The sequence below is a fragment of the Diceros bicornis genome, chromosome X, assembly GCF_020826845.1.
Source record: "Diceros bicornis minor isolate mBicDic1 chromosome X, mDicBic1.mat.cur, whole genome shotgun sequence".
NCBI classification, from domain to species: Eukaryota; Metazoa; Chordata; class Mammalia; order Perissodactyla; family Rhinocerotidae; genus Diceros; species Diceros bicornis.
Window position 1 is genome coordinate 61,786,836 of NC_080781.1, and position 25,044 is coordinate 61,811,879.

At 37.2% G+C, this 25,044-nt stretch overlaps 1 protein-coding gene across 3 annotated transcripts in view; it reads right to left on the reverse strand.

Annotated features, from left to right (window-relative positions):
- Positions 1–25,044, reverse strand: part of OPHN1 (oligophrenin 1) — a 578,007-nt gene that overhangs the window by 359,716 nt on the left and 193,247 nt on the right. For all 3 annotated transcript variants that reach the window (XM_058536058.1, XM_058536059.1, XM_058536057.1), the window contains one exon: positions 3,366–3,427. In XM_058536058.1, coding sequence (XP_058392041.1) covers positions 3,366–3,427 — 62 coding nt within the window. The remainder of the gene's footprint in view (positions 1–3,365; positions 3,428–25,044) is intronic.

Here is a 25,044-nt window from a genome sequence, read left to right on the forward strand (position 1 = left end):
CCATGGAAAACTGCCAGCAAGAAGGATGAGAAAAACAACATCTCAAAAGATGAATCCTACTTCAATATTTTAGAGCTTGTAATTGGGTAAGTAAAGAAGATCAAGAAACAACTAAGGCTGAAGAGAAGTACAGCTGAGCTTTCTAATGGTATCTGAATGAAATGGGGGCAAATGCCTTTGAGATCAACATTGGCAGCAGTCCACAAACTCTTTGGGCAGAAGAAAACATTTAGTAGAGTGTGGATTAGCTAGTGGGCCATCTACCAGGCTCCAGGGAAACTACCCATACTGGTCTCTCCTTAGTATCCTTAGAAGCAAGTCTCTTAAACTAAGGACATTCTCAAGTCAAATTTCCACAAGCAGAATCTTGGGGGCAACAAAAGATAACTAGAAACAACACATATAATCAGTGGTTTTGTTATTTATAAAACACTTCCATGATCATTATATCATTTGGAGTAGTTACAACCACCTTGGGAGATGGGGATTACTTTCCTCATTTTACATATAAAGAAAGAGAGACAGCAAAATAAAGTGATTAGTCTGAAGCCAAGTAAGTTAGTGGTACAGCAATTACTAAAGCCTAAATCTCTAATTTCCTGACCTCTAAGCCCTGCCATCAATCCTGCTTTTCTAGGGCCCTAGATGAAATGGTAGCAGTATTCTGAGAAGCCAGTACCACATTGTTGAAAAGGAAGAGTGATTACAGATTAAAGAACTCTTACTATTGGAAGAAATGAGCTTAACAAAACTGAGCTGCCAATAGGAAGTCATCCTATAAGAGAAAGTGAAGATAGACCTCTTTGTTGTCCTCTACAAAGTTCCCACTTTACCCTCACGCTCCTAATAAAAATAAATATTGACCAACATATGTACTTTCACATTTAAGTCCCAAATATGTCTGGGGTGGGGCCAAGGACCTGTATTTCTAACAATTTCCCAGGTGACACTGGTGCTGCAGGTCTAGGGACCACACAAAAAGATTATTTCTTGAACTGTTAAAATAAAGTTCACAAAAAAGTGAAATACTTAGGAATAAATCTAATAAAATATGTATAAGATCTATATGAGGAAACTATAAAACTCTGATGAAAGAAATCAAAGAAGATTTAAATAAATAGAGAGATAACCCATGTTCACAAATAAGAAGACTCAATATTTTTAAGAAGTCAGTTTGTCCCAACTTGCTCAATAGATTCAATGCAATCCCAATCAAAATCCCCACAATTTATTTTGCGAATATTGACAAACTGATTCTAAAGTTCATACCTAACTTCAAGACTTACTACAAAGCTACTGTAATCAAGACAGTGTAGTATTAGTGAAAGAAGAGACAAATAGATCAATGGAACAGAATAGAGAGTCCAGATAATAGATCCACACAAATATAGCCAATTGATCTCTGACAAAGGAGCAAAGGTAATTCAATGGAGAAAGGACAGTCTTTTCAACAAATGGACATCCACATGCAAAAAATGAGACTAGACACAGACTTTACACTTTTCTCAAGAATTAGCTCAAAAGAGGTCATAGACCTAAATATATAACACAAAATTATAGAAGATAACATAGGAGAAAGTCTAGGTGACCTTGGGTTTGGTGATGACTTTTTAGATACAGCAACAAAACCATGATTCATGAAAGAAATAATTGATAAACTGGACTTCATTAAAATTAAAAACTTCTGCTCTGCAAAAGACACTGTTAAAAAATGAAAAGACAAACCACAGACTGGGAGAAAATCTTTGCAAAATACATTTCCAATAAAGGACTTTGCATCCAAAATATACAAAGAACTCTTAAAGCTCAACAATAAGAAAACAAACCACCCAATTAAAAAGTGGGCAAAAGATCTGAACTGACACCTCACCGAAAATGATCTACAGATGGCAAATAAGCATATGAGAAGATGTTCCACATCATATGTCATCAGGAAAATGCAAATAACAACAGCAATAAGATACCACTACACACCTGTTAAAATTAGTAAAATCCAAAACGCAGACAACTACAAATGCTGGTGAGGATGTGGAGCAACAAGAACTCTCATTCACTGCTGGTAGGAACGCAAAATGGTACAGTCACTTTGGAAGACAGTTTGGCAGTTTCTTACAAAACTAGACATACTCTTATCATACAGTCCAGTAATTGTACTCCTTGGAATTTACTCAAAAGAGTTGAAAACTTACATCTACACAAAAATCTGCACACTAATGTTTATAGCAGCTTTATTCATAATTGCCAAAACTTGGGAGCAACCAAGGTGTCCTTCAATAAGTGAATGGACAAACAAACCATGATACATCCATATAATGGAATATATGTATTATAATACATATTATATATAATATATATAATAAATATGTATATTATTCAATGATAAAAAGAAATGAGCTATCAAGCCATGAAAAGACATGAAGGAACTTTAAATGCATATTGCTAACGCAAAGAAGCCAATCAGAAAAGGCTACATACTGTATGGCTCCAACTATATGACATTCTAGAAGAGGCAAAACACAGTAAAAAGAAAGATCAGTGCTTGCCAGGGGTTCAGATGTAGGGGAGGGAGGGAGGGATGAATAAATTGAGAACAGAGGCTGCTTAAGGCTGTGAAAATACTCTGTGTGATGATACTATAATGGTGCAGACATGTCATTATATGTTTGTCAAAATCCATAGAATGTTCAACATAAAGAGTAAACCCTAATGTAAATTATAGACTTTAGTTAATATTGTGTCAATATTGTGCCAATGCTCATTAATTGGAACAAATGTATCACATTTGCAAGATGTTAATAACAGGAGAAACTGTGTATGAAGAGGGGCGAGGAAGAGAGGGAGTATATGAAATCTCTCTGTCCTTTCCACTCAATTTTTCTGTAAAACTAAAACTGTTCTAAATATTAAAGTCTATTAATTTTTAAATTAGACTTTAAATGTAAGGAAAAAAAGTTTTCATATAGATTTTAAATAAAACAATCATATGTCAATTATAAATAAAAATAAAGCCCATATTATTATTTCTGGAAGCAGAGAAACACATAAATAAATAGATAATTAGTTTAAGAACACTAAAAGACCACAATTTTTGTCAACATGTTACAGCCCAGTTTAACGTCCTGTGAAATCCTTTCTCACTGAAATGAACAGGGATAGGATTTCACACTAATTTCTCTCCATTTAATGCTAAATTCTCAGGGTGGGAGCTTCAGATAGAATAACCAGATCTATTTCCTGTCTTTACAGTACCAGGCAGCAATGAGACAGAAACCAAAACAGCAGAGCATCAATCCAACCAATGAGGACAGGAAAAATCCCCAATATCAGCCTTGATGTCGGCTCCAGGCCCAATGTCAGTGACCTACCATCATCATCCTCTCATTTTCTACTTCATTGAGCAATTCGGCAAATTCCTTGAAGGATTCAGCTGGAAAAATAGAATAAAAGATAAAGCAAATTAATCATATACTTGAAAGGCAAGAGGGCAGATGTCTATGCGACAGGAGGTAGGGACCAGTGCCCCAAGCCCGCATGGCCACTAGAGGAAAGCATCAAATCTAAGGCCAACAAGATAATGTGTTCAGTGCCTGTTGAATGTTTCCTTTTCTTTTTTTTTTTTTTTGGCCAATCCGTCTACCCAAGAGGTTTTTTTCCCCCTCCAGTTTTATTCAGATATAAATGACATACAGCACTGTATAAGTTTAAGGTGTACAGCATAATGACTTGACTTATATATATTGCAAAATGAATACCACCATAAGTTTAGTTATCATCCATCACCTCATATAGTTACCAATTTTTGTTTCCTTTGTGATGAGAACTTTTAGGATCTCCTCTCTTAGCAACTTTCAAATATACCATACAGCAGTGTTAACGATAGTCATCATGTTGTACATTACATCCCCAGTACTTATTTATCTTCTAACTGGAAGTTTGTATCTTCTGACTACCTTCACCCAATTGCCCCACCCCCTACTCCTGCCTCTGGCAATCACAAATCTGATTTATTTTTCTATGAGTTTTTTTTTTGATTCCACATAGAGTGAGATTATACAGTATTTGTCCTTCTCTGACTTATTTCACTTAGCATAATGCCCTCAAGGTCCATCCACTTTGTCACAAATGGCAGGATTTCCTTCTTTTTATGCCTGAATAGTATTCCATTGCGCACACACACACACACACATACACACACACCACATTCTCTTTATCCATTCATCTGTCAATGAACACTTAGGCTATTTCCATGTGTTGAATAGTATAGACAATGCTTCCATGAATATGGGGGTGTGGATATCTCTTCAACACAGTGATTTTGTTTCTTTCAGATATATACCAGGAAATGGATCTTAAGGTAGTTTTCTAGTTTTAATTTTTTGAGGAACCTCCATACTGTTTTCCACAGTAACTGTACCAATTTACATTCCTATTAACAGTGCACAAGGGTTCCCTTTTCTCCACATCCTCACCAACATTTATATCCTGTCCTTTTGATGATAGCCATTCTAACAGGCATGAGGTGATGTCTCATCATGGTTTTTATTTGCATTTCCCTGACGATTAGTGATGCTGAGTACCTTGTCATGTACCTGTTGGCTATCTCAATATCTTTTTTGAAAAAATGTTTATTCAGGCCTTTTGTCCATTTTTAATTGGATTATTTGTTTTTTTGCTATTGACTCGTATGAGTTCTTTATAAATTTTGGATATTACCTAATCACATATATTATTTGCAAATATTTTCTCCTATTCTATAGGTTGTCTTTTCATTTTATTGATCATTTCTTTCACTGTGCAGAAGCTTTTTAGTTTGATGTAGACCCACTTGTGGATTTTTTACTTTGTTGCTTGTGTTTGGGTGTCACATCCAAACTATCACTGCAAGACCCATGTCAAGAAGCTTTTTCCAGTTGTTTTCTTCGAGGAGTCTTATGGTTTCAGGTCTTACATTTAAGTCTTTAATCCATGTTGAGTTACTTTTTGTAAGTGGTGTAAGATAGGAATCGAGTTTCATTCTTTTACATGTGAATATCCAATTTTCTCAGCACCATTTATTGAAGAGACTATCTTTTCTCCATTGAGTATTCTTGGCTCCCTTGTCAAATATTAGTTGACCGTATATGCATGGGTTTATTTCTGGGCTCTCCATTTGGTTCCACTGGTCTATGTGTCTGCTTTTATGCCAGGATCATACTCTTTTGATTACTGTAGCCTTATAATATAGTTTGAAATCAGGAAGTGTGATGCCTTCAGCTTTGTTCTTTTTTCTCAGGATTGCTTTGGCTGTTTGGGGTCTTTTGTGCTTCTATGAACTTTTGGATTGTTTTTTCTACTTCTGTAAAAATGACATATCAGGAAATAGAGCTTAATTACCCAAAAGTATGTTCTTATATTGTCTTAATAGGGATCGCATTGAATCTATAGGGGGCTTTACGTGGTATGGACATTTTAACAATATTAATTCTTCCAATCCGTGAACACGGGATATCTTTCCATTTATTTGCGTCTTCTTCAATTTCTTTCATAATGCCTTGTAATTTTCAGTGTAGAGCTCTTTCATCTCCTTGTTAAATTTATTCCTAAGCATTTTGTCGTATTTGATGTTATTGTAAATGGGATAATTTTCTTTATTTTTTTCAGATAATTCATTGTTAGTGTATAGAAACACTAGAAACACTGATTTTTGTATGTTGATTTTGTACCCTGTAACTTTACTGAATTCATTGATTAAATCTAACAGTTTTTGGTGGAGTCTTTAGAATTTTTTTATATATAAAATCATGTCATCTGCAAATAGAAACAATTTTACTTCTGCCTTTCCAATTCTGATGCCTTTTATTTCTTTTTCTTGCCTGATTGCTCTGTCTAGGACTTTCAGTACTTTGTTGAATAGGAGTGGTGATAGTAGGCACCCATGTCTTCTTCCTGATCTTAGAGGAAAAGTTTTCAACCGCTCACCATTGAGTATGATACTAGCTGTGGGCTTCTCATATATGGCCTTGATCATGTTGAGGTACATTCCTTCTATAACTAATTTTCTGAGAGTTTTTATCATGAATAGATGTTAAATTTTGTCAAATGCTTTCTCTGTATCTATTGAGAGAATCATATGATTTTTATCTTTTATTCTATTAATGTAATGTTTCACATTTATTGATTTGCATATGTTGAACTATCCTGGCATCCCAGGGATGAATCCCACTTGATCACTGTGGATGATCCATTTAATACACTGCTGAATTCTGTTCGCTAGTATTTTTTTGAGAATTTATGCATCTATATTCATCAGAAGAGTTGTCCTGTAGTTGCGTAAGAGTTCTTTCATAGCTAATATTTCATTTAGTCATCACAGTCACCCTTAGGAGTAGCTGGGATTTCTCTCATTTCATAGACAAGCAAAAAGATTATGGGAAGGGCAATGGCTTTGCTGTGTAAAGAAAAGCAGCACTAGAATCCTAAGACTTAAGTTTCGATCCCTGCTCCACACAATTCAACAACCTACACAAATTTCTCTCAATTTAGCCCTTCCATGCCTCAATTTCCTCATCTGTAAAATAAGGATATTACTAATTGTTACTTCAGAGTGGTTATGGAGATAGAATGAAATACTAGGTTACCCATAGGTTTTGTAAAATGTTAAGTGTCATTTTTCTTGGTTTTAGAAGCACTGTGGTTGAGTAAAAAGCACATTTGACTTACTAACGCTCTACCTTTGGCAAGTTACTCAAACTCACTGAGACCCACTTTGCCTACCTACAAATAATAATTCCTATCTCACAGGGTTGTTTGATTATTAAATAAGATAATACATGCACATCTACCCAGTACACATGGTAGCCATTCAATAAATGTTAGTTCTGCTCCTTTTTGGGTCTAAGGCAGTGATACTCAACACTGGCTACACATTAGAATCATCTGAGGAGCTTAAATATCAATGCTACATCCCTTCCCAGACCAATTAAACCCAATTAACCTGCTAAGTGTCAGAAAACTTGGTTGGTGTGACACAATATAATTGCAGGGGTGAATACCCAGAGGTTGAATTAGGAAATACAGCTTAATTCCCCGAAAGTATGTTCTTATATTGAAATAAAATAAAAATAAATGAACAAAACAAAATGACAATAACAATAAAACTATGTTCTAGTAGCACAGAAAGCAGTAAGCCCCAGCTACTCTCTTGTTCCTTTTTGTTTTATTCTTATTATATTTAACCACCAGCTCTCTGACCCAATTTTATCAGAATTTAGACGTTAAGTCCAAAAACAAAAACAACAAGATAAACACCTTGTTCCACAGTAACAGAAGAGACTCAGATGGTCTTATCCAAATCTTCATGCGATGCTTCAAACCCTGGGCAACATCCACCATTAGCAGCCATCCAGCTCCAGCTCACACATCTCTAGTGACAGTAGTGGTAACCAACTTGCCTTGGTGTGCCAAGGACTATCACAGTTATAAAACTGAAAGCCCACATTCCAGGAAACCCCTCAGTCCCCATACGCTCAGAAATGGTAGTCACCTTAAATGACAGGGGCTCACTCTCTCCTGGAGCAGGCCATACCTCACTTTCAGAATGTCTCTATTAAAAACTCTGTCCCTAATACTAAGCCTAAATCTATCTCTCTGCATTCTAGTTTTGTTTCTCCTCAGGTACCTGAAGAGCTTTTGTGGGACTGTAGATAAGAACGGCATGTGATATGTTTAAAAGAACATTAGATGGGGTAATAGATAAGGAGGATTCTAGTTTAGGGGACAAGAAAGAAAAATAGAAGGAGCATGATCTTTAGAGAGAGAGAGACCTGGATTTGCAGCTTCATTCTATCATCTTCTTGCTATGTGACTTTTGATAAGTGACTTGACCCCTTTGAGCTTCAGTTGCCTAACTTGTCAAATAGGCATGATGATATACCCGAGAGTGTTATTGTAAGGACTAAATTACAAAGTAAATGTAGAGTGCCAACACACAGTAGATAATAAACATTACCCCTTCTTCCCCATCCCAACTTTCTACTATTCTAGTGCCAGTTCTGCCACTTACTGGGGAGGTGACTGAGCAAGTCACTTCTCCTCCCTGGATTTCAATTTCTTCATATACCAAAGAAAGGTAAATTAAGCTAAATAGCCTTTAGTGTTCCTTCAAATTCTAATAACTACTATTTTAAAGTTCCCAACTTCTCACCAGAAACTGGAAGAATATCCTCAAATGATATCTGAATTAAAGAGAACATATTGAAAGCCTGGAAAAACAAATGCACCCATATTAATATTTTTTAGTTAAAAATACATTCCCCTTCCTAAGAGAACTGGACAACTAATCCAGCATTTCTGGTACCAAAGACACTAAATTCAGGGTCAATACAGGACACCAGACAACGGCATTTCTTTCCTCTGAGGATTAAGTTACTGCACACGCCTAAGGAAGTCACTTTTGCAAACACTACAAATTAAAAGCTCAACATCAGCATAGAGAATAAAAATATCCTAATCAAAAAGAATAAATAAGAAAAAATGGATATGTTCACTGACCTCCTGTCCCCAAATACTTTATGCTACAAAAAGAATCAGAGAGATTTTTTATTATTCTGGCAATTTTTCCAGGCAAGATCAGTTTGCCTCTAAAGGAAATATGACAACTATCGTATTGGAACATTTAAAGGAAAAAATTAATTTCCCGAAACGTAAATGTGCCAAGCCCTTTAGCTGACAGCTTAATCCTCACAATAACTTTATTAGGTGCATGTAATTATCCCTAATTTGAACGAGAGAAAACTAAGGCTCACAGAGATTAAGCAACTTGTTCAAGGTCACACAGGAAGTAAATGGCTGAGCTAGGTTTCAACTTCAGATCTGTCTTGCTGCCACAGCTAAGTTCTTGCCACTGTCACACTGCTCACACTTCTCCAGGTAGAGGTAACCAAATATTAGGTTAGTAACTACCATCTGAATAGATTATCAAACAGAGATGGGGGAAGCTACTACTACCAGCAGCTAGGCTTTTAAAATGAGTCAGGCTTCATCATCCATGAAGAAAGAAATTCAAAATTTGACAGTATTAAGGATGCCTCAAAGTGAGCTTTGGCTAAAAGATTACATCATGTTTAAAACTGAAATATTATTTACATATTATAAAATGCACCATTTTAAAGTGTACAACTCAGTGGTTTTTAGTATATTCACAAAGTTGTGCAATCATCACCACTATATAATTCCAGATCATTTTCATCACCCCCAAAAGAAATCACAAACCCATTAGCATCACTCCCCATTCTCTACATTCAAGCAACCACTAATCTACTTCCTGTCTCTACGGATTTACCTACTCTAGACATTTCATACAAATAAGATCATACAATATGTGGTCTTCTGTGACTTACTTCTTTCACTTAGCATAATGTTTTCAAGGTTAGTCCATGTTGTACTGAGTATCAATCCTTCTTTTTATTGCCACATAATGTTCCATTGTATAGCCATTTCACATTTTTTTAACCATTCATCAAATTGATTTTAACAGTGCATCTGTACTGTTTCTATTTATTGGCTATCATGAATAATGCAATCATGAACACTTGTGTACAAGTTTTTGCGTGGATACCTGTTTTCAGTTCTTTTGGGTATATACCTAGGCATGGAATTGCTGGATGATATGGTAACTCTATGTTTAACTTTTTGAGGAACTGCCAAAACTGTTTTCCAAATCATCTATGCAATTTTATATTACCAAAAGCAATGTAGGAGTGTTCCAATTTCTCCACCTCCTCGCCAATATTTCCTATTGTCTGTCTTGCTACCACTCACAATCCTAGTGGGTTTGAAGTGGTATCTCATTGTGGTTTTGTTTTACCCTAATTACTAAGGATATTTAGAATCTTTACCTGTGCTTATTGGCCATTTATATATCTTCTTTGGATAAGTGTCTATTCAATTATTTTGCCCATTTTATAATAGGGTTGGCTTTATCGTTGAGTTGTAAGAGTACTTTATATACTCTGGACAAAAGTCTCTTATCAGATAGATGATTTGCAAAATTGTCTTGCGTTCTGTGGGTTGTCTTTTCACCTCCATTATAGTGTCCTTTGAAGAACAAAGGTTTAAAATTTTGTTGAAATCCAATTTATCTACCTTTTCTTTTGTCGTTTGTACTTTTGTTGTCATATCTAAGAAACCACTGCTTAGTCAAGGTTATGAAGTTTATACCTTTATTTTTTCTTCTGAGAGATTTATAGTTTTAGCTCCTACATTTAGCTCCTTGATCCATTTTGAGTAAATTTTTGTATATGCTGTGAGGTAGAGGTCCAACTTCATTCTTTCCCATGTGTCTATCCAGTTATTCCAGCATCATTTATGGAAAAGACTATTCTTTCTCCATTGCATTGTCTTGGCACTCTTATTAAAACAAACTTGACCATAAAATAAGAGATTATTTCTAGACTCTTAATTCTATTCCATTGATCTCTATGTCTGTCTTTACACCAGTACCACACAGTTATGATAACAATACCCTTGTAATGAGTTTTGAAATGGGAAAGTGTGAGTCCTCCAACATTGTTCTTTTTCAAGACCATCTGGCTATTCTAGGTCCCTTGAATTTCCATATGAATTTTAGTATCAACTTGACAATTTCTGAAAAAAATGGCAGCTGAGATTTTGATCGTTATTGAATTGAACGTGTAGATCAATTTGGGGATTATTGCCAACTTAATATTAAGTTTTCTGACACATCAACATGGGATGCCTTCATTTTTCTATCAGGGTAACGCTGGCCTCACAGAATGAGTTGGGAAGTATTCCTTCCTCTTTAATTTTTTAGAAGAGTTTGTGATGGAATAGTGTTAATTCTTTAAATATTTGGTAGAATTCACCAGTGAAGTCAACCATACCTGGTCATTTTTTTTGTGGGATATTTTTTAAGTTACAAATTCAACCTCTTTATTTGTTATAGGTCCATTCGCATTCCCTATTTCATGAGTCAGTTTCAGTAGTTGGTATTTTTCTATTTGAATTTGTCGATTTCATCAAGGTTATCTAATTTGTTGGCATAGAATTGTTTATACTGTTTTCTTCTAATCAGTTTTATTTCTGTAATGTCGGTACTCATGACCCCTATTTCATTCCTGATTTTAGTAATTTAAGTATGCTCCTGGTCAGTCTAGCTAATGGTTTGTCAATTTTGTTTATTCAGCAAACAAATTTTTGATTTTATTGATTATCTTTATTATTTTTCTATTCTCTATTTCAATTATTTCCTCTGTAATCTTATTTTCTTGTTCTGTTTGTGTTGGATTTAGTTTGCTCTTCTTTTTCCAAAGTCTTAAGGTTGAAGATTAGGTTATGGATTTGAGATCTTTGCTGTTTCTTAATATAGGAATTTGAAGCTATTAATTTCCCTACCATTTTAGCTGCCTTCCATAAGGTATGGTATACTGTGTTTTTGTTTTCATTCATCGCAAAGTATTTTCTCATTTCCCTTACGATTCCCTCCCTCTTTAATCCATTGATTATTTGGGAGTATGCTGTTTAAGTTTTACATATTTATGTATTATTCAGCTTTCTCTTATTGATTTCTAACTTCATTCCATTGTGTTCAGCAAACATATTCTGTATGATTTCAATTCTTTGAAATTTATTGAGGCTTGTTTGGGGGTCTAATGTATGGCCTCCCCTGGAGACTATTGCATGTGCCCATGAAAAGAATATACTCTACTGTTCTTGGGTAGAGTTTTCTGAAAATGTCTGTTAGATATAGTTGATTTATGGTCTTGTTCAAGTCTTCTGTTTCCTTGTTTCTTCTATTTCCTAAATATTCTACCAAATACTTAAAGAATTAACACTACCCCATCACAAACTCTTCCAAAGAATTAAAGAGGAGGGAATACTTCCCAATTCATTCTGTGAGGCCAGCATTACCCTCATTGAAAATAGAGTGTTGAAGTCTCCAACTACTATTGTTGAGTTCTCTAATTCAATACTTTAAGTTTTGCTTCATGTATTTTGGAGTTCTATTTTTAGATGGCTATATATTTGTAATTGTTATGTCTTCTTGATCGATTGACTCTATTATCACAATAAAATGTCCTTCTTATCTCTATTAACATTTTTTGTCCTAAAGTATCTTGTCTGATATTAATACAACTGCTCCAGTTCTATTTTATACTGTTTGCATGATATATCTTATCTCATCTTTTTACTTTCAACTTTAATTCCCTTGTCGTTTCTTTTATGATATATATTTATAGTTATTTTCTTAGTGGTCGTCCTGGGGACTACAATTAACAACTTAGAGTGATCCAGTTCAGACTAATATCAATTTAATTTCAATAGTATAAAATAACTTTTGCCTTATATAGCTCCATTCCCTCCTCCTCTTTTGTGCTATTACTGTTATATAAATTATATCTCTATACAAGTCCATCAGCATAGTTTTATAATTATTGCTTCATGCAGTAGCTTTTAAAATCTAATCAGAGAATAAAGGAGTTAAAAACAAAGATACATATGTACTGTCTCTTATATTAACCACGTAGTTACTTTTATTGGTGATCTTTATTTCCTCATGTGGATTCTAGTTATTCTCTAATGTCCTTTCACTTCACCCTGAAGGACTTCCTTTACTATTTCTTCCAGGGCAGATCTGTTAGTAATTAATTCTTTAAATTTTCATTTACCTCAGTTTGTCTTAATTTCTCCTTGTTTTTTAAATAGATAGTTTTGTTTGATATAGAATATTTGATAGTCTTTTTTTTTTTTTTTTTCAGTGCTTTGAATATGTCACTCCACTGCCTGCCTCTGGCCTTCATGGTTTCTCACAAGAAGTCAACTGTTAATTTTTTTGAGAATCTCTTGTACAATGTAAGTCATTTTTCCCTAATTTTTTTTTTACAAGAGTCTCTCTCTGTTGCTGTCTTACAACGGTTTGACTATGGTGTGTTTAGGCACGTATCTCTTTGAGTTTGTCGAACTTGTTGGATGAGCAGATTAATGTTCTTCACCAAATTTGGCAAGTTTTTGGCCATAATTTCTTCATACATTATTTCTGTCCTTTCATCTCTCTTCTCTTCTTCTGGGACTCCCACTATGCATGTACTATTATGCTTAATGGTATCCCATGGTCTCTGAGGTTCTGCTCTTTTCCTTAATTATTTTTTTCTTCCTTTTCCTCAGATTGAATAATCTCAATTCATCTGTCTTTAAGATTGCTGATTCTATCTTCTCCAAGTACAAATCTGATGTTAAGCCCCTACAGTGAATTTTTTATCTCAGTTATTGTACTTTCCAAATGCACATTTTTAAGGGGTTCTTTTTTATTAATTAAATAAATTACAACTTTATTTTTACATAAATGAAATGACTGAGGGCTTCCTCAGGGACAGTTTCCATTGATTTTTTTTTTTCACTTGTTCCTGAGCCATTATTTTCTTATTTTTTTGCATGTCTCGTAATTTTTTGTTGAAAAGAGAACATTTTAAATAATGCAATGTCACAACTTTGGAAATCAAAACCCTCCTTTCTCAGGGTTTGTTGTTCTTGTTGCTGTTTAGAGACTTTGTGGACTAATTCTGTAAAGTCTCTATTCTTTGTCATGTGAAGCCACTGAAGTCTCTGGTGAGTTAGCTTAGTGGTCAGCTAATGATTGGATAGAGATTTATTTAAATGCTTTGAACCAATAAATCTCCCAGCCTTTGTTGAAGGGCTCTGTGTGTGCATTGGTGTATGCCTTCAACACGCACCCAGGCGGTTTATAACTCTGCCTTAGTCTTAACTTCATGCTGGCATAGATCTTCAAGGTCAATCAGAAGGAAGAGATTAGAGCCTTCTCAAGTCTTTTCTGGACAGGCACAAACCTTGGACATGAGCAAAGCCTTACATATTCGCATGACCTTATAGATTTCCAGGAAGATGTTGCAACTGTTCAAAGCTCTCTATGTACATCTCATTCTCTAGTTTTTCCTGTCAGGTTTATTGTTCAGCTTCTTGTTTACTACTACTCTTTTTGCTGCCTGAGGCAGCTGCAGTGCTACACAATTACCACTAATTGTTTTTGACAAATTCCCTGAGAAAATATCTATTTGCAGTAAGTCAACTCTGAGTCAATTCAAATAAGATAAGCCCTATAAGTAATACTTTTTAGCTTCAAACCCATTCTGCCCTCTCCAATGGCTCTAGAATGGTGGTTTTCACACCTTCCCTGAGTGTGCAGCTATTAGTTTTCAAGGGTACTGTGGAGCTGGACAGAGAAGGGTATGAATAGGGCAAGTAAAAATAGCACAGAGCTCATTGTTCTTTCAATTATTCAGCTATTTTTCTTGAATAAATATACCTTATATTGTTGAAAATTTTGGTTAATTTCCAGAGTTCTTAAAAAGTTGATTTTGGCAATTTTTGCCATTGTTTTCATTGCTTTTATGGGAGAGAAGCTTTTCAGAGGTCATTTCTTGACCCTTCCCGCAGAGGTAACTTACTTGGTCAGAGCTTTTTTGATCCTTCCTTTCAATTAACAAGAGCTTCAGTAATTGCAAAATCAATTTAAACTTAAGTTACTGAGTCAAGGAAAACCTCATTGTTCAAGGTCTGTTCTCTGGAAGGCCTTATAAGTTTATTTATTTGGTGATAAGAAGACTTTAAAAGCCTATTGAGGTATATGGCAACAGGCAAGAAGTATTAGTAAAGTCAAGAGAGTTTCTGCATTTTGGTCACTTACTGTCTAAAAGGCTCAGACTTTTACAGATCTTCTGTCTTAGCCCAACTACTTCATTTTATTCATAAGGAGACTGGGATCCAGAGATGGGAACTGACTTTTTCAAGGTCACACAGCTAGCTGAACAGTCAAAAGGAAACCCCAATTCAATGCTCTACCTAACCATGTTAAGACAACAATGTGTCTCCAGTCACAGCTAAAGTACCTATGTCATATCCTTCTCTCTGCCTATCTAATTGCCCCCCAAACGGTGTTTTGGTTCCCCAAAAGGTCTCATATTCACTCTTCTTTGCTCTTGTATATAGTGAGTTGACAAATGCTTCAAGGGTTAGAGCAGGAGGTTTGGACCATGGTTATTTCTGGCTTAGAGTCATGAAGTCCTGTAAGGCCTATTACTGGTATATTTTTAAACAAATGTTATGGATCATTATAGCACCTTCTGAGAGCTAATGCTGCAAATGACTCTCTATAGTTAATGGAAAGAAAACAAAAGCTTTAGTAATATCAGACTATCCATTAGAGTACTATGGGAGATAATAGTCCCTAAAGAGCAGGGAAGAGTTGAACTCTTGCCCTCTCTTCAGATAAGAGAACTGGTATTAAGAAAACTGGCTAGAAAAGGAAGAAAACAGGGCTGCATAACTACCACTGTTCACCACCACCACCATCAACAACAACAACACTCCCTGCCCCACCACCACTATAAAGTATGGCTTAGAAAACTGACTGCACTACTCTTCAATAATGTCTAGCAGTCCCAGAGCATTAGAAGGAGAGTTCAGCAAGAATTAACTATTCCTAGAATATGTCAAGTGAGAAAGATCAAAAAGGTAAGAAAAGGGAGAGGAAGGAAAAGACACTATGCTAGATGCTACTCAAGTCTTATATTATTTATCATTATCATTTTATTAATGAGAAAACTGAGGTTCAGCAAAGTCAAGTAAATTTCCTAACACTATTATACACTGTCTTCTAAAAGTCATAAATTTCCAATGAAGACTGACAATATGAATCAAAAAGCTCAAAATTATTTATACTCTTTTAGCCAGTAAATTCGCTTCTGGGAAACCATGCCTAAAAAAGAATCCTGAACACAGGAGGAGAAAAATTCATGCCCAAAGGTAGGTATTCAATATTATTAATGATAATGAATAATTGAAAACAAATAAAATGTCCAGTGATTGGGAAATGATTAAATACGTCCACTTAATGGACTATTATTACAGCCATTAAAAAGAATCAGTACACAAAATTTTATAAACACAGCAAAACGCCTACAGTAAAATATTATATGAAAAAAGAAGAATACAAAAAATTGTACATAAAAGGTGTCCATAAAATATGATTACAACTACGTATAGAAAATTATGCTCAGACAAAAAAAAAGACTGGAAGGAAATACACCAAAATAATTGTGGTTCTTTGAGGGGAAACCATATATGTACAAACATTAGAGTAAAGAAGAACTGACTTAAAATCTCACTTAAGCTATTCACTAGCTATATTATCCTGGGCAGGTTTCTTAACCTCCCTTAGTCTCAGTCTACCTCCGTAGAATTGCTCTGAAAACTAAATAATGCATGCAAAGCATTTTGCACATAGTAGGTGCTCAGCAAATGACAGCTATTTATATTCTGTTTTCTCTATTTCCATATTTTATAATAAAGTATGTTTACATTACAAAGCAAAAATACCAATAAACTCAAAAAGAAAACTGCTTCAGATCATATAGCTAATAAATGGATAGGCCAGAATTGGAAACCAGATCCAGCCAACTATAAAACCGTGTGCCTAACTCCTACCATCTCCATAAATAACCAGTGAGCCAAGGTATTAGAAGGGTCATTACTGGGGCCGGCCCGGTGGCGCAAGCGGTTAAGTGCGCGCGCTCCGCTGCGGCGGCCCGGGGTTCGCTGGTTCGGATCCCGGGCGCGCACCGACGCACTGCTTGGTAAGCCATGCTGTGGCGGCGTCCCATATAAAGTGGAGGAAGATAGGCACCGATGTTAGCCCAGGGCCGTCTTCCTCAGCAAAAAAAGAGGAGGATTGGCGGATGTTAGCTCAGGGCTGATCTCCTCACAAAAAAAAAAAAAAAAAAGAAGGGTCATTACTACAGACATAAGATAGTGGCAGAGACGGATAGAGAGGAGAGCTCAGAGTATGCAATTACAAGAGTCAGTGAGACCTAATTTTTTTTTTAATTTTTTTGTAAGGAAGATCAGCCCAGAGCTAACATCCATGCCAATCCTCCTCTTTTTGCTGAGGAAGACTGGTCCTGAGCTAACATCTATTGCCAATCCTCCTCCTTTTTCTTTCCCTTTTTCTCCCCAAAGCCCCAGTAGACAGTTGTATGTCATAGTTGCACATCCTTCTAGTTGCTGTATGTGGGAGGCCGCCTCAGCATGGCCGGACAAGCAGTGCGCCGGTGTGCACCCGGGATCCGAACCCAGGACGCCAGTAGCGGAGCGTGTGCACCCAACAGCCAAGCCACGGGGCCGGCCCCCAGTGAGACCTTTATGATGGGGCAGGAGCAAATGGCACAAGGCCTGAAGCTTGGGCCTACTTGAAGATGTTCCTGGGAAACTGACATTCACTTCACCTGATCTCCCAGTCCACAATCAGGAATGTTTTGGGATTGTTTTATATCAGTTACTTGCCCCTGGCTGGCACCTAACCAGCAGTCTCCAGATCAATCAGATGGGAAGGATGGCAGGAGGGTGTAAAAGGTCTATGAGAATTGGAGAGGGCAAAACTTATGCCTTGCAGTCTCCTCATTATGCATGGATGCCATCTTCTTCAACCAAATGCCCCCATGGGAACTTAGGGAGCCCTGGGAGCTGGCACTTCCCTCTGAAAGCACTCTGGGTTATGCCCTTCTTTGTGAATCCTAAGCCACTGACAATGTTGAACTTTATCTGAGCCTTGAGCTCCAGGAAAACAGTGACTGTTAAGAAATCCCCCACCCTTTTGGGTTCTGAAAAACAGCTAAAACACAAAGGACCACCCTGCCCTCACATATAAGACCCATCTCCATCCTTTCTCATGACTCCCATAAGACTCGAAGGTGACTCCCTTGTTTAACTACGTCTATAATACCCCAAGTTTCCTTCCTTTTCTTTGAAATGTCCATCAGTGAAGGTTCTCCCTGTGGCAATAACCTAAATACAACCACCCCCTTAAACTGTCCAGTGTGCAGTTTTGGTGCTTTTGGTTTTACTATCTGAGTTGCATGGGAAGCATTGTCAAATCAGAAAAAAATGCTTAGCCTTCCCTAGGTTAAAATTGTCTGAGTAAAATGTTTTAATATACATATTTCAGACATTGCATGCTATACAGGAGGTTCCTAAAGAATTGTCGATGCCCTCGTTTTCCATGATATATTTCTGTTTATCAGAGGCCTGGTGCTTCCTTGCCTGATATTAGACAACAGTATAATAATGTCAGTCGTAATTTATTTTTTAAATGTTAACTTGATTGCAATGTTACCTCTTTAATTTGAAATTAACATCTTCAAATCAGTGTGAAACTGGGGACTCACATCACTTACCTATGGAATCTTATTAATATACATATGTTTAGGACCTACTGCAGATGATTGATTCTTTTTACTTGATATTCTTGATGTATTCTTGGTATATTCTAACTATACGGTTAGTATATCGTCAGTATTATCATGCTATATCTGAAGATTTTTTCTTTGTAAAGATTGTACTCATCCATTTTTATAAATTAGATGTAATATCCACTCTTTTTGAAAATAGAAATCATTGTTTATAGATGTTTTGCCTAAAAACTTTCTGTGGATTTTTTATCTTGTTTTGCATGCCACAGAAACAACCATACATCCTTGTCAGCTGCATTACTATTCTTGTAATAAACTCTCATTAGATCTTTTACTTTTGAAAATTATCAGTAGTAAGTTAGCCACAGCCATTTAAATCTTTTCCTCATCTATAGATAGTTTTTTTATGTTTTAATCTGATGCATTCCTGAAATCACTAGCAATCGGCTACAGGCCAGAATACTTCATTGTTAACAAAGGACTTTCTCAGAACCCCATGGAAAAGGTCTGTTCCAGGTACTTCTGTATATAGGCTTCTGATTGCATCCTTTAAAGAACTTTGAGACTATACCAGTGAACTGAGTCAGGATTTCAAGAACTAATCGAGAATCAGAGGAGTTCATGACACTGCTAATGCAAGGTCGGGTGGAACAAGAATTAATTACTCAGGACTGAATAAACTGATGAAGGATGATTGAGGGTTTTGTTTGGAATCTTACTGATGTTATAATGTTCTATTTTTGAATATATAAGGAACCCAATTCTCTTATTTTGTAATCTATAAATCAATTTAGTAGATTACGCTCTTGTAAATTGAAATGAAACATTTATAAATGATACCTTATTCTCTCTTCCAAATTCCCTCCAGGATTAGAAACTCATTAAATATTCTTGTTTCCATGACAATACAATTATTTGCCTAGGTTTAATAAGAGTCTGTTCTTTTTGTTATCAGGACAGGATTGGAAACATTGGTTATGCAATCAAGGCCTTGCCTGAAATGACATATCTGAAAATGATGCTCATCCAATCAGATATGACAAGATAGTTTTAAGGAGCAAAGGTTGACTTTATGGAGCCAATACATACAAAGCCCTCTTGGGAAAACAAGGCTCATACTGGCTTACAGAGTTCCCAGCCTTAAAGGTGAATAAAGAAAGTCCCTTCCTGGCAGGTCCCAAAACTGTAGGATATTTTGGGGATCTAGAGAATAGAGGAATTCACCCAAATTTATAGGTACTGCAGGCAAAATCTGGTGGATAATTCTTGGCTTGGCTTTCTAGCCTCAAGAGGTTTTTAAAAGTCGAATCTGAGATACTTTATGAAATCTTTTAGCAAAGCAAATTTAAATAGACCCAAATGACAAATTACCATCCTTGATGCAACTATATAAATAATTAGGCCAAATCTAATGATAACAGCCTTATATTTTGATCAAGAATAATTTTTCTTTGAGATTAACTTTGATCAAAACAGAGAAATGTTGTGTTTCCATGGAAAATGGTGCACTGTCTATAGCACACCCATCTGGATTATCAGAGTTTTGCCCTGTTCTTTGTCTCTGAGCTAGTTGAGCTTTTACAGCTGTTGTTAATTGTGAGTAACTTAGAAGCATGCAAACTGTCTTGTCTAGTTGAGATTTAATTGATTTTCTCTCCTTCTCTGTCAAAAAAAACAGTTTAGTACCTATCTGTAAATCAAACTGGATCTTGCTACCTTGCCTAATTTGTAAATACTTACCAAATATTCAATGCTTCCCATTTCCTTCAATATCTAGTTATAATCCTCCAAACTAACAATTCCAACTTTCCCCCTCTCATCTGACTTGGGGTCATGGAGAACTAAAATCTGATAGCCCAGATCCCTATAGGGATTCCAGGTTGCATTGTAACTGGCCCCTTCCCCAGTATCTGAAGAAGACCTGTGAGCTGAAGCCCGATAACTTGATATAAACATCTAGGGGCTCGTCACCACAGCAGACCATGCATTGGGCTAGAATTCTCCCTAGACAAGTCATTGTCTGGACTAAGGAAGTCTGGTGAAATGCTGAGCTCATGTATGCCCCTATGTGAAAGATAGCCAAGACTGTGGACAATGTCACCAACTGCACTGACATCCCATCTTGAAAGTTTCAAGAAACTCCATGAGTGGCACTACATAATCAAAAGATTTTCCCCCACTGACCTCTTTGAAATCACTGGACCCTCAGGGTTCAACTCCTGCCTTTTTACTTTACTAGAAACTTTTATACTAATATTTCTCGTTTTCATTTTAGGTATCCCTCTTCTTTTAAGATGCCTGATCTCCAGGACCCTAAAACAATATAGCTTCGCCACCACCTCTCAAAGGATGGTCCAACTGGTTTTACAGAAAAAACACCAAGAAAAGTCCTCGAGAGACTATTTCTTAAGTCCCATTTCATCACAATCAATAGGTTTATGATCTGCTGTGAGTTTTCAAAAACAAATAATATTCATGTTGAACAAAATTGTGGGGGTTGCGGGGAGCTGACAATATTGAACTTTATCTAAGCCCTCTGCTCTCAGGAAGCAGTAATGGGTGGCTGATGGACGTTTCGACCTGTAAGTTTAACCTTAAATCAACCTGCTTGGTCCACAAATGAGTTTCTTGAAATATGTTAGGATGACTGGAGTGGACATGTGATTTGCAGTCTGAGATTTAAAAACATTTCTTTTTCTTTCTCCAGGTATAAGCAAACAACCTGCTAAAACCCAATGGGTGCCACCTTCTAGGGAAGAGGTAGCAAGCTAGATGCACAGAGGAGAAGAACTATGCTACCAGGGTTCACCCAATGGACACCATGCTTAGTGATAACAAGACTGAAATTCAGGGTTAAAATATGAGGTCCTGAGGAGAGAAGTCAAGATGGCGGCATCAGCAGAATCTGAACTCACCTCCTCCCGTGGACACAGCCAATTTACAACAACTCGTGGAAAAATTACCCTTGAGACAGAACTGAAAACTGGATAAGAGGAACTCCTGCAACAAAGGACGATGGTAATTGAGGTGGAAGAGGCAGAAACTCCCTTCTGGAGAGAAAAAACCCCGCCTTCACAAGCCGCCAGCTTAACGGCCACCTAGGAGCAGCCCAAAGACACGCAGCACTCCCTGGAGGAGCGGGGCCCTGAGTTGGGGAGCAGCCCCACTGGGGTCATTTTGTGGACCCAGCACAATGGAGACGAGTGGCATAACATCTGACTTTGCCTGCTACTAAAATATTGGGGAGCTCCCCCAGAAAAGCTGGTTCACAAAGACATCAAAACCGGCTCTTCAAGGGCCCACGCACAAACTCACCCATTTCAGTAAGCAACCAAAAATCACCAGAAAGAAAGGTGCACAGTGCTTCGGTGAAAAGAGACTCACATGATAGGCTCTAAGTGCATTGCAGTGAGAGGTGAGAACTCTCCAGGGACTGGGACATTGGCGGCGGACATTGTTGTGGCCTGTGGTGTGGGCGTGCTGATACAGACTACATTGGAGTTTGCCCTGAGGCCTGCTAGCCCAGGTCTGCCCCACTCACTAGAGCACTGATTTAATCCAGCTCAGCCAGGGCATGCAGCCCACCCTAGAGACAGGCCACAACCAACAACAAGCCCTCAGGCAATTTGTGGGCCTGCATAGATTGGTGACTTGATTCTCTGCAGCCTGGCAACAACCCACTTCATTGGGGCAGGGTGTGCACAAGGAGTGGGTGGAGAGTGTGGGGCAGTGGTGGAGTGTGTGGGGCTCCTGACGTGGAGAGACTGGGTCCACTTCAGGAGATCGGGGCGTGCACACGGGTCACGACTGTGTTGACTGTGTGTGTGGACCTGTGGGGGGCAGGGATTGTCAGCTGCAAAAGAATTGTGCTTCTCAAAGACCGACATGGGGGTTCACTCCACCTTCCAAAGACTGAAACAATTGGGTGCTCCCATGTCTGAGCCCAGCCCCAACCAGCTGCAATCCTCAGAGAGCTGACAAGAGACCTAAAGGCTGGAGGCTTACAGCAATTGTAAGGCCCTGAGCCTAACAACCTGCCACGCTGGGAGGCTACTCACTTAAAAGAAATACTGCAACACAAATGTGGTATTAGAACTTGCAGCCAAATGTGCTGGGACACCCGAAACCTGATAAAGAAACTGAAGGGCCCACGAAAACTACAAGCAGCTGAGCATTACAACAGCTGGCCAGGAGCATAACTAAGCCTCCCTGGGCACCTACAGGAAGAGCAAACACGCCACAACAGAAGGACACAGCCCACATGGCAGTCACTCCTGGAACACTGAGAACTCAGGGAAGCACACTGCAGGCCTCCTAATGCATCACTTATATAAGGTCACCTATCCAAGAGCAGGAGATGTAGCTGACCTCCACAAAACGTAGACACAAGCACAGGGAAAGAGGTAAAATGAGGAGGCAAAGGAATACATTCCAAGTAAGGGAACAGGACAAAACCCCAGAAAAGGAACTAAGTGAAACAGAAATGAGCAACCTACCTGACACAGAGTTCAAACAGAGAGTTTTAAGGATGCTGACTGATGCGGGGAGAAGAATATATGAACTCAGGGAGAATGTCAACAAAGAAATGGAAGATATAAAAAAGAACCAATCAAAAATGAAGAATATAACACTGGAACGGAAAAATTCACCAGATGGACTCAAAAGCAGAGTAGAGGATACAGAAGAACAGATCTGCGAGCTGGACGAAAGACTGGAAGAAATTACCCAAGCTGAACAGGTCAAAGAAAAAAGAATTAAAAGAGTGAGGACAGTCTAAGGGACCACTGGGACACCATCAAGCACACTAACATCCGTGTTATAGGTGTCCCAGAAGGAGAAGAGCGAGACAAAGGGGCAGAAAATCTATTTCAAGAAATAATAGATGAAAACTTCCCTAACCTAAGGAAGGAAACAGACATCCAGGTACAGGAGGCACAGAGAGCCCTAAACAAGATAAACACAAAGAGGCCCACACCAAGACACATCATAATCAAAATGTCCAGAATTAAAGATAAAGAGAGAATCCTAAAAGTCGCAAGAGAAAGACAAGTTACGTACAAGGGAAACACCATAAGGCTATCAGCTGACTTCTCAGCGAAAACCTTACAGGCTAGAAGAGAGTGGTATGATATATTTAAAGTGCTAAAAGGAAAACACTTACAGCCAAGAATACTCTATCCAGCAAGGTTATCATTTAAAATGGAAGGAGAGTTCAAAAATTTCCCAGAAAAGAAAAATTAAAGGAGTTTGTCAACAAGAAACCAGTGCTACAAGAAATGTCAAAGGGACTGATTTAAGGGGAAAAAAGAAGACCGCAAATAGGAAAAATTATCTATTTCCATGATAAGAGGGAAATGGATACAAATGCACAAAAAAGAGGTTAGATATGATAACAAAAACAAAAATGAGGTAGGAGGGGAGTTCAAGAGTAGAGCTTTCACACAGAGGTCAAACTAAAGAGACCATCAATTCTGTATAGAAAGAGAAAGGAACAGAGAAGGACTACTAAAACACTGAGAAAAAAAAAGTTAAAACATGGCAGTAAGTACATACTTATCAATAGCTACTTTAAACGTCAATGGACTAAATGCTCCAATCAAAAGGCATTGGATGCCTGACTGGATAAAACAACAAGACCCATATATATGCTGCATAGAAGAGACACACTTCAGACCTAAAGACACTCACAAACTGAAAGTGAAGGGATGGAATAAGATACTCCACAAAAATGGTAATGAAAAGAAATCTGGGGTAGCAGTACTCATATCAGACAAAATAGACTTTAAAACAAAACCTGTAAAAAGAGACAAAAAAGGGCATTACATAATGATCAAGGGAACAATCCAACAAGAGGATACAACACTTGTAAATATCTACACACCCAATGTAGGTGCACCTAAATATGTAAAGCAATTATTAAAAGACATAAAAAGAGAAATAGACAGTAACACAATAATAGTAGGGGTCTTTAACACTCCACTTACACCAATGGATAGATCATCCAAACGGAAGATCAATAAGGAAACATTGGCCTTAAATGACACACTAGAACAGATGGACCTAGTAGACATATACAGAGCATTCCATCCAAAAACCAAAGAATACATGTTCTTTTCAAATGCACATGGAACGTTCTCCAGGACTGATCACATATTAGGCCACAAAACAAGTCTCAATAAATTTAAGTAGATTGAAATAATATCAAGCATCTTTTCTGACCACAACGGTATGATACTAGAAATCAACTATAGGAATAAAATCAGAAAAGCCACAAATACATGGAGATTAAACAAAATGCTACTGAACAACGATTGGGTCAATGAAGAAATCAAAGGAGAAATCAAAAAATGCCTGGAGACAAATGAAAATGAAAATACGACATGCCAGAATTTATGGGATACAGCAAAAGCGGTTCTAAAAGGGCAGTTATTCAGGCCTATCTCAACAAACAAGAAAAATCTCAAATAAACAATTAACAATGCACCAAACAGAACGGGAAAAAGAAGAACAAACCAAGCCCAAAATCAGTAGAAGAAGGGAAATAATAAAAATCAGAGCAGAAATAAATGAAATAGAGACTAAAAAAACAGTAGAAAAAAATAATAAAACCAAGAGCTGGTTCTTTGAAAAGATAAACAAAATTGACAAACCTTTAGCTAGACTCACCAAGAAAAAAAGAGAGAAGGCACAAATAAGTAAAATCAGAAGTGAAAGAGGAGAAATTACAACAGACACCTCAGAAATACAAAAGATTATAAGAGAATAGTAAGAAAACCTATATGCCAAC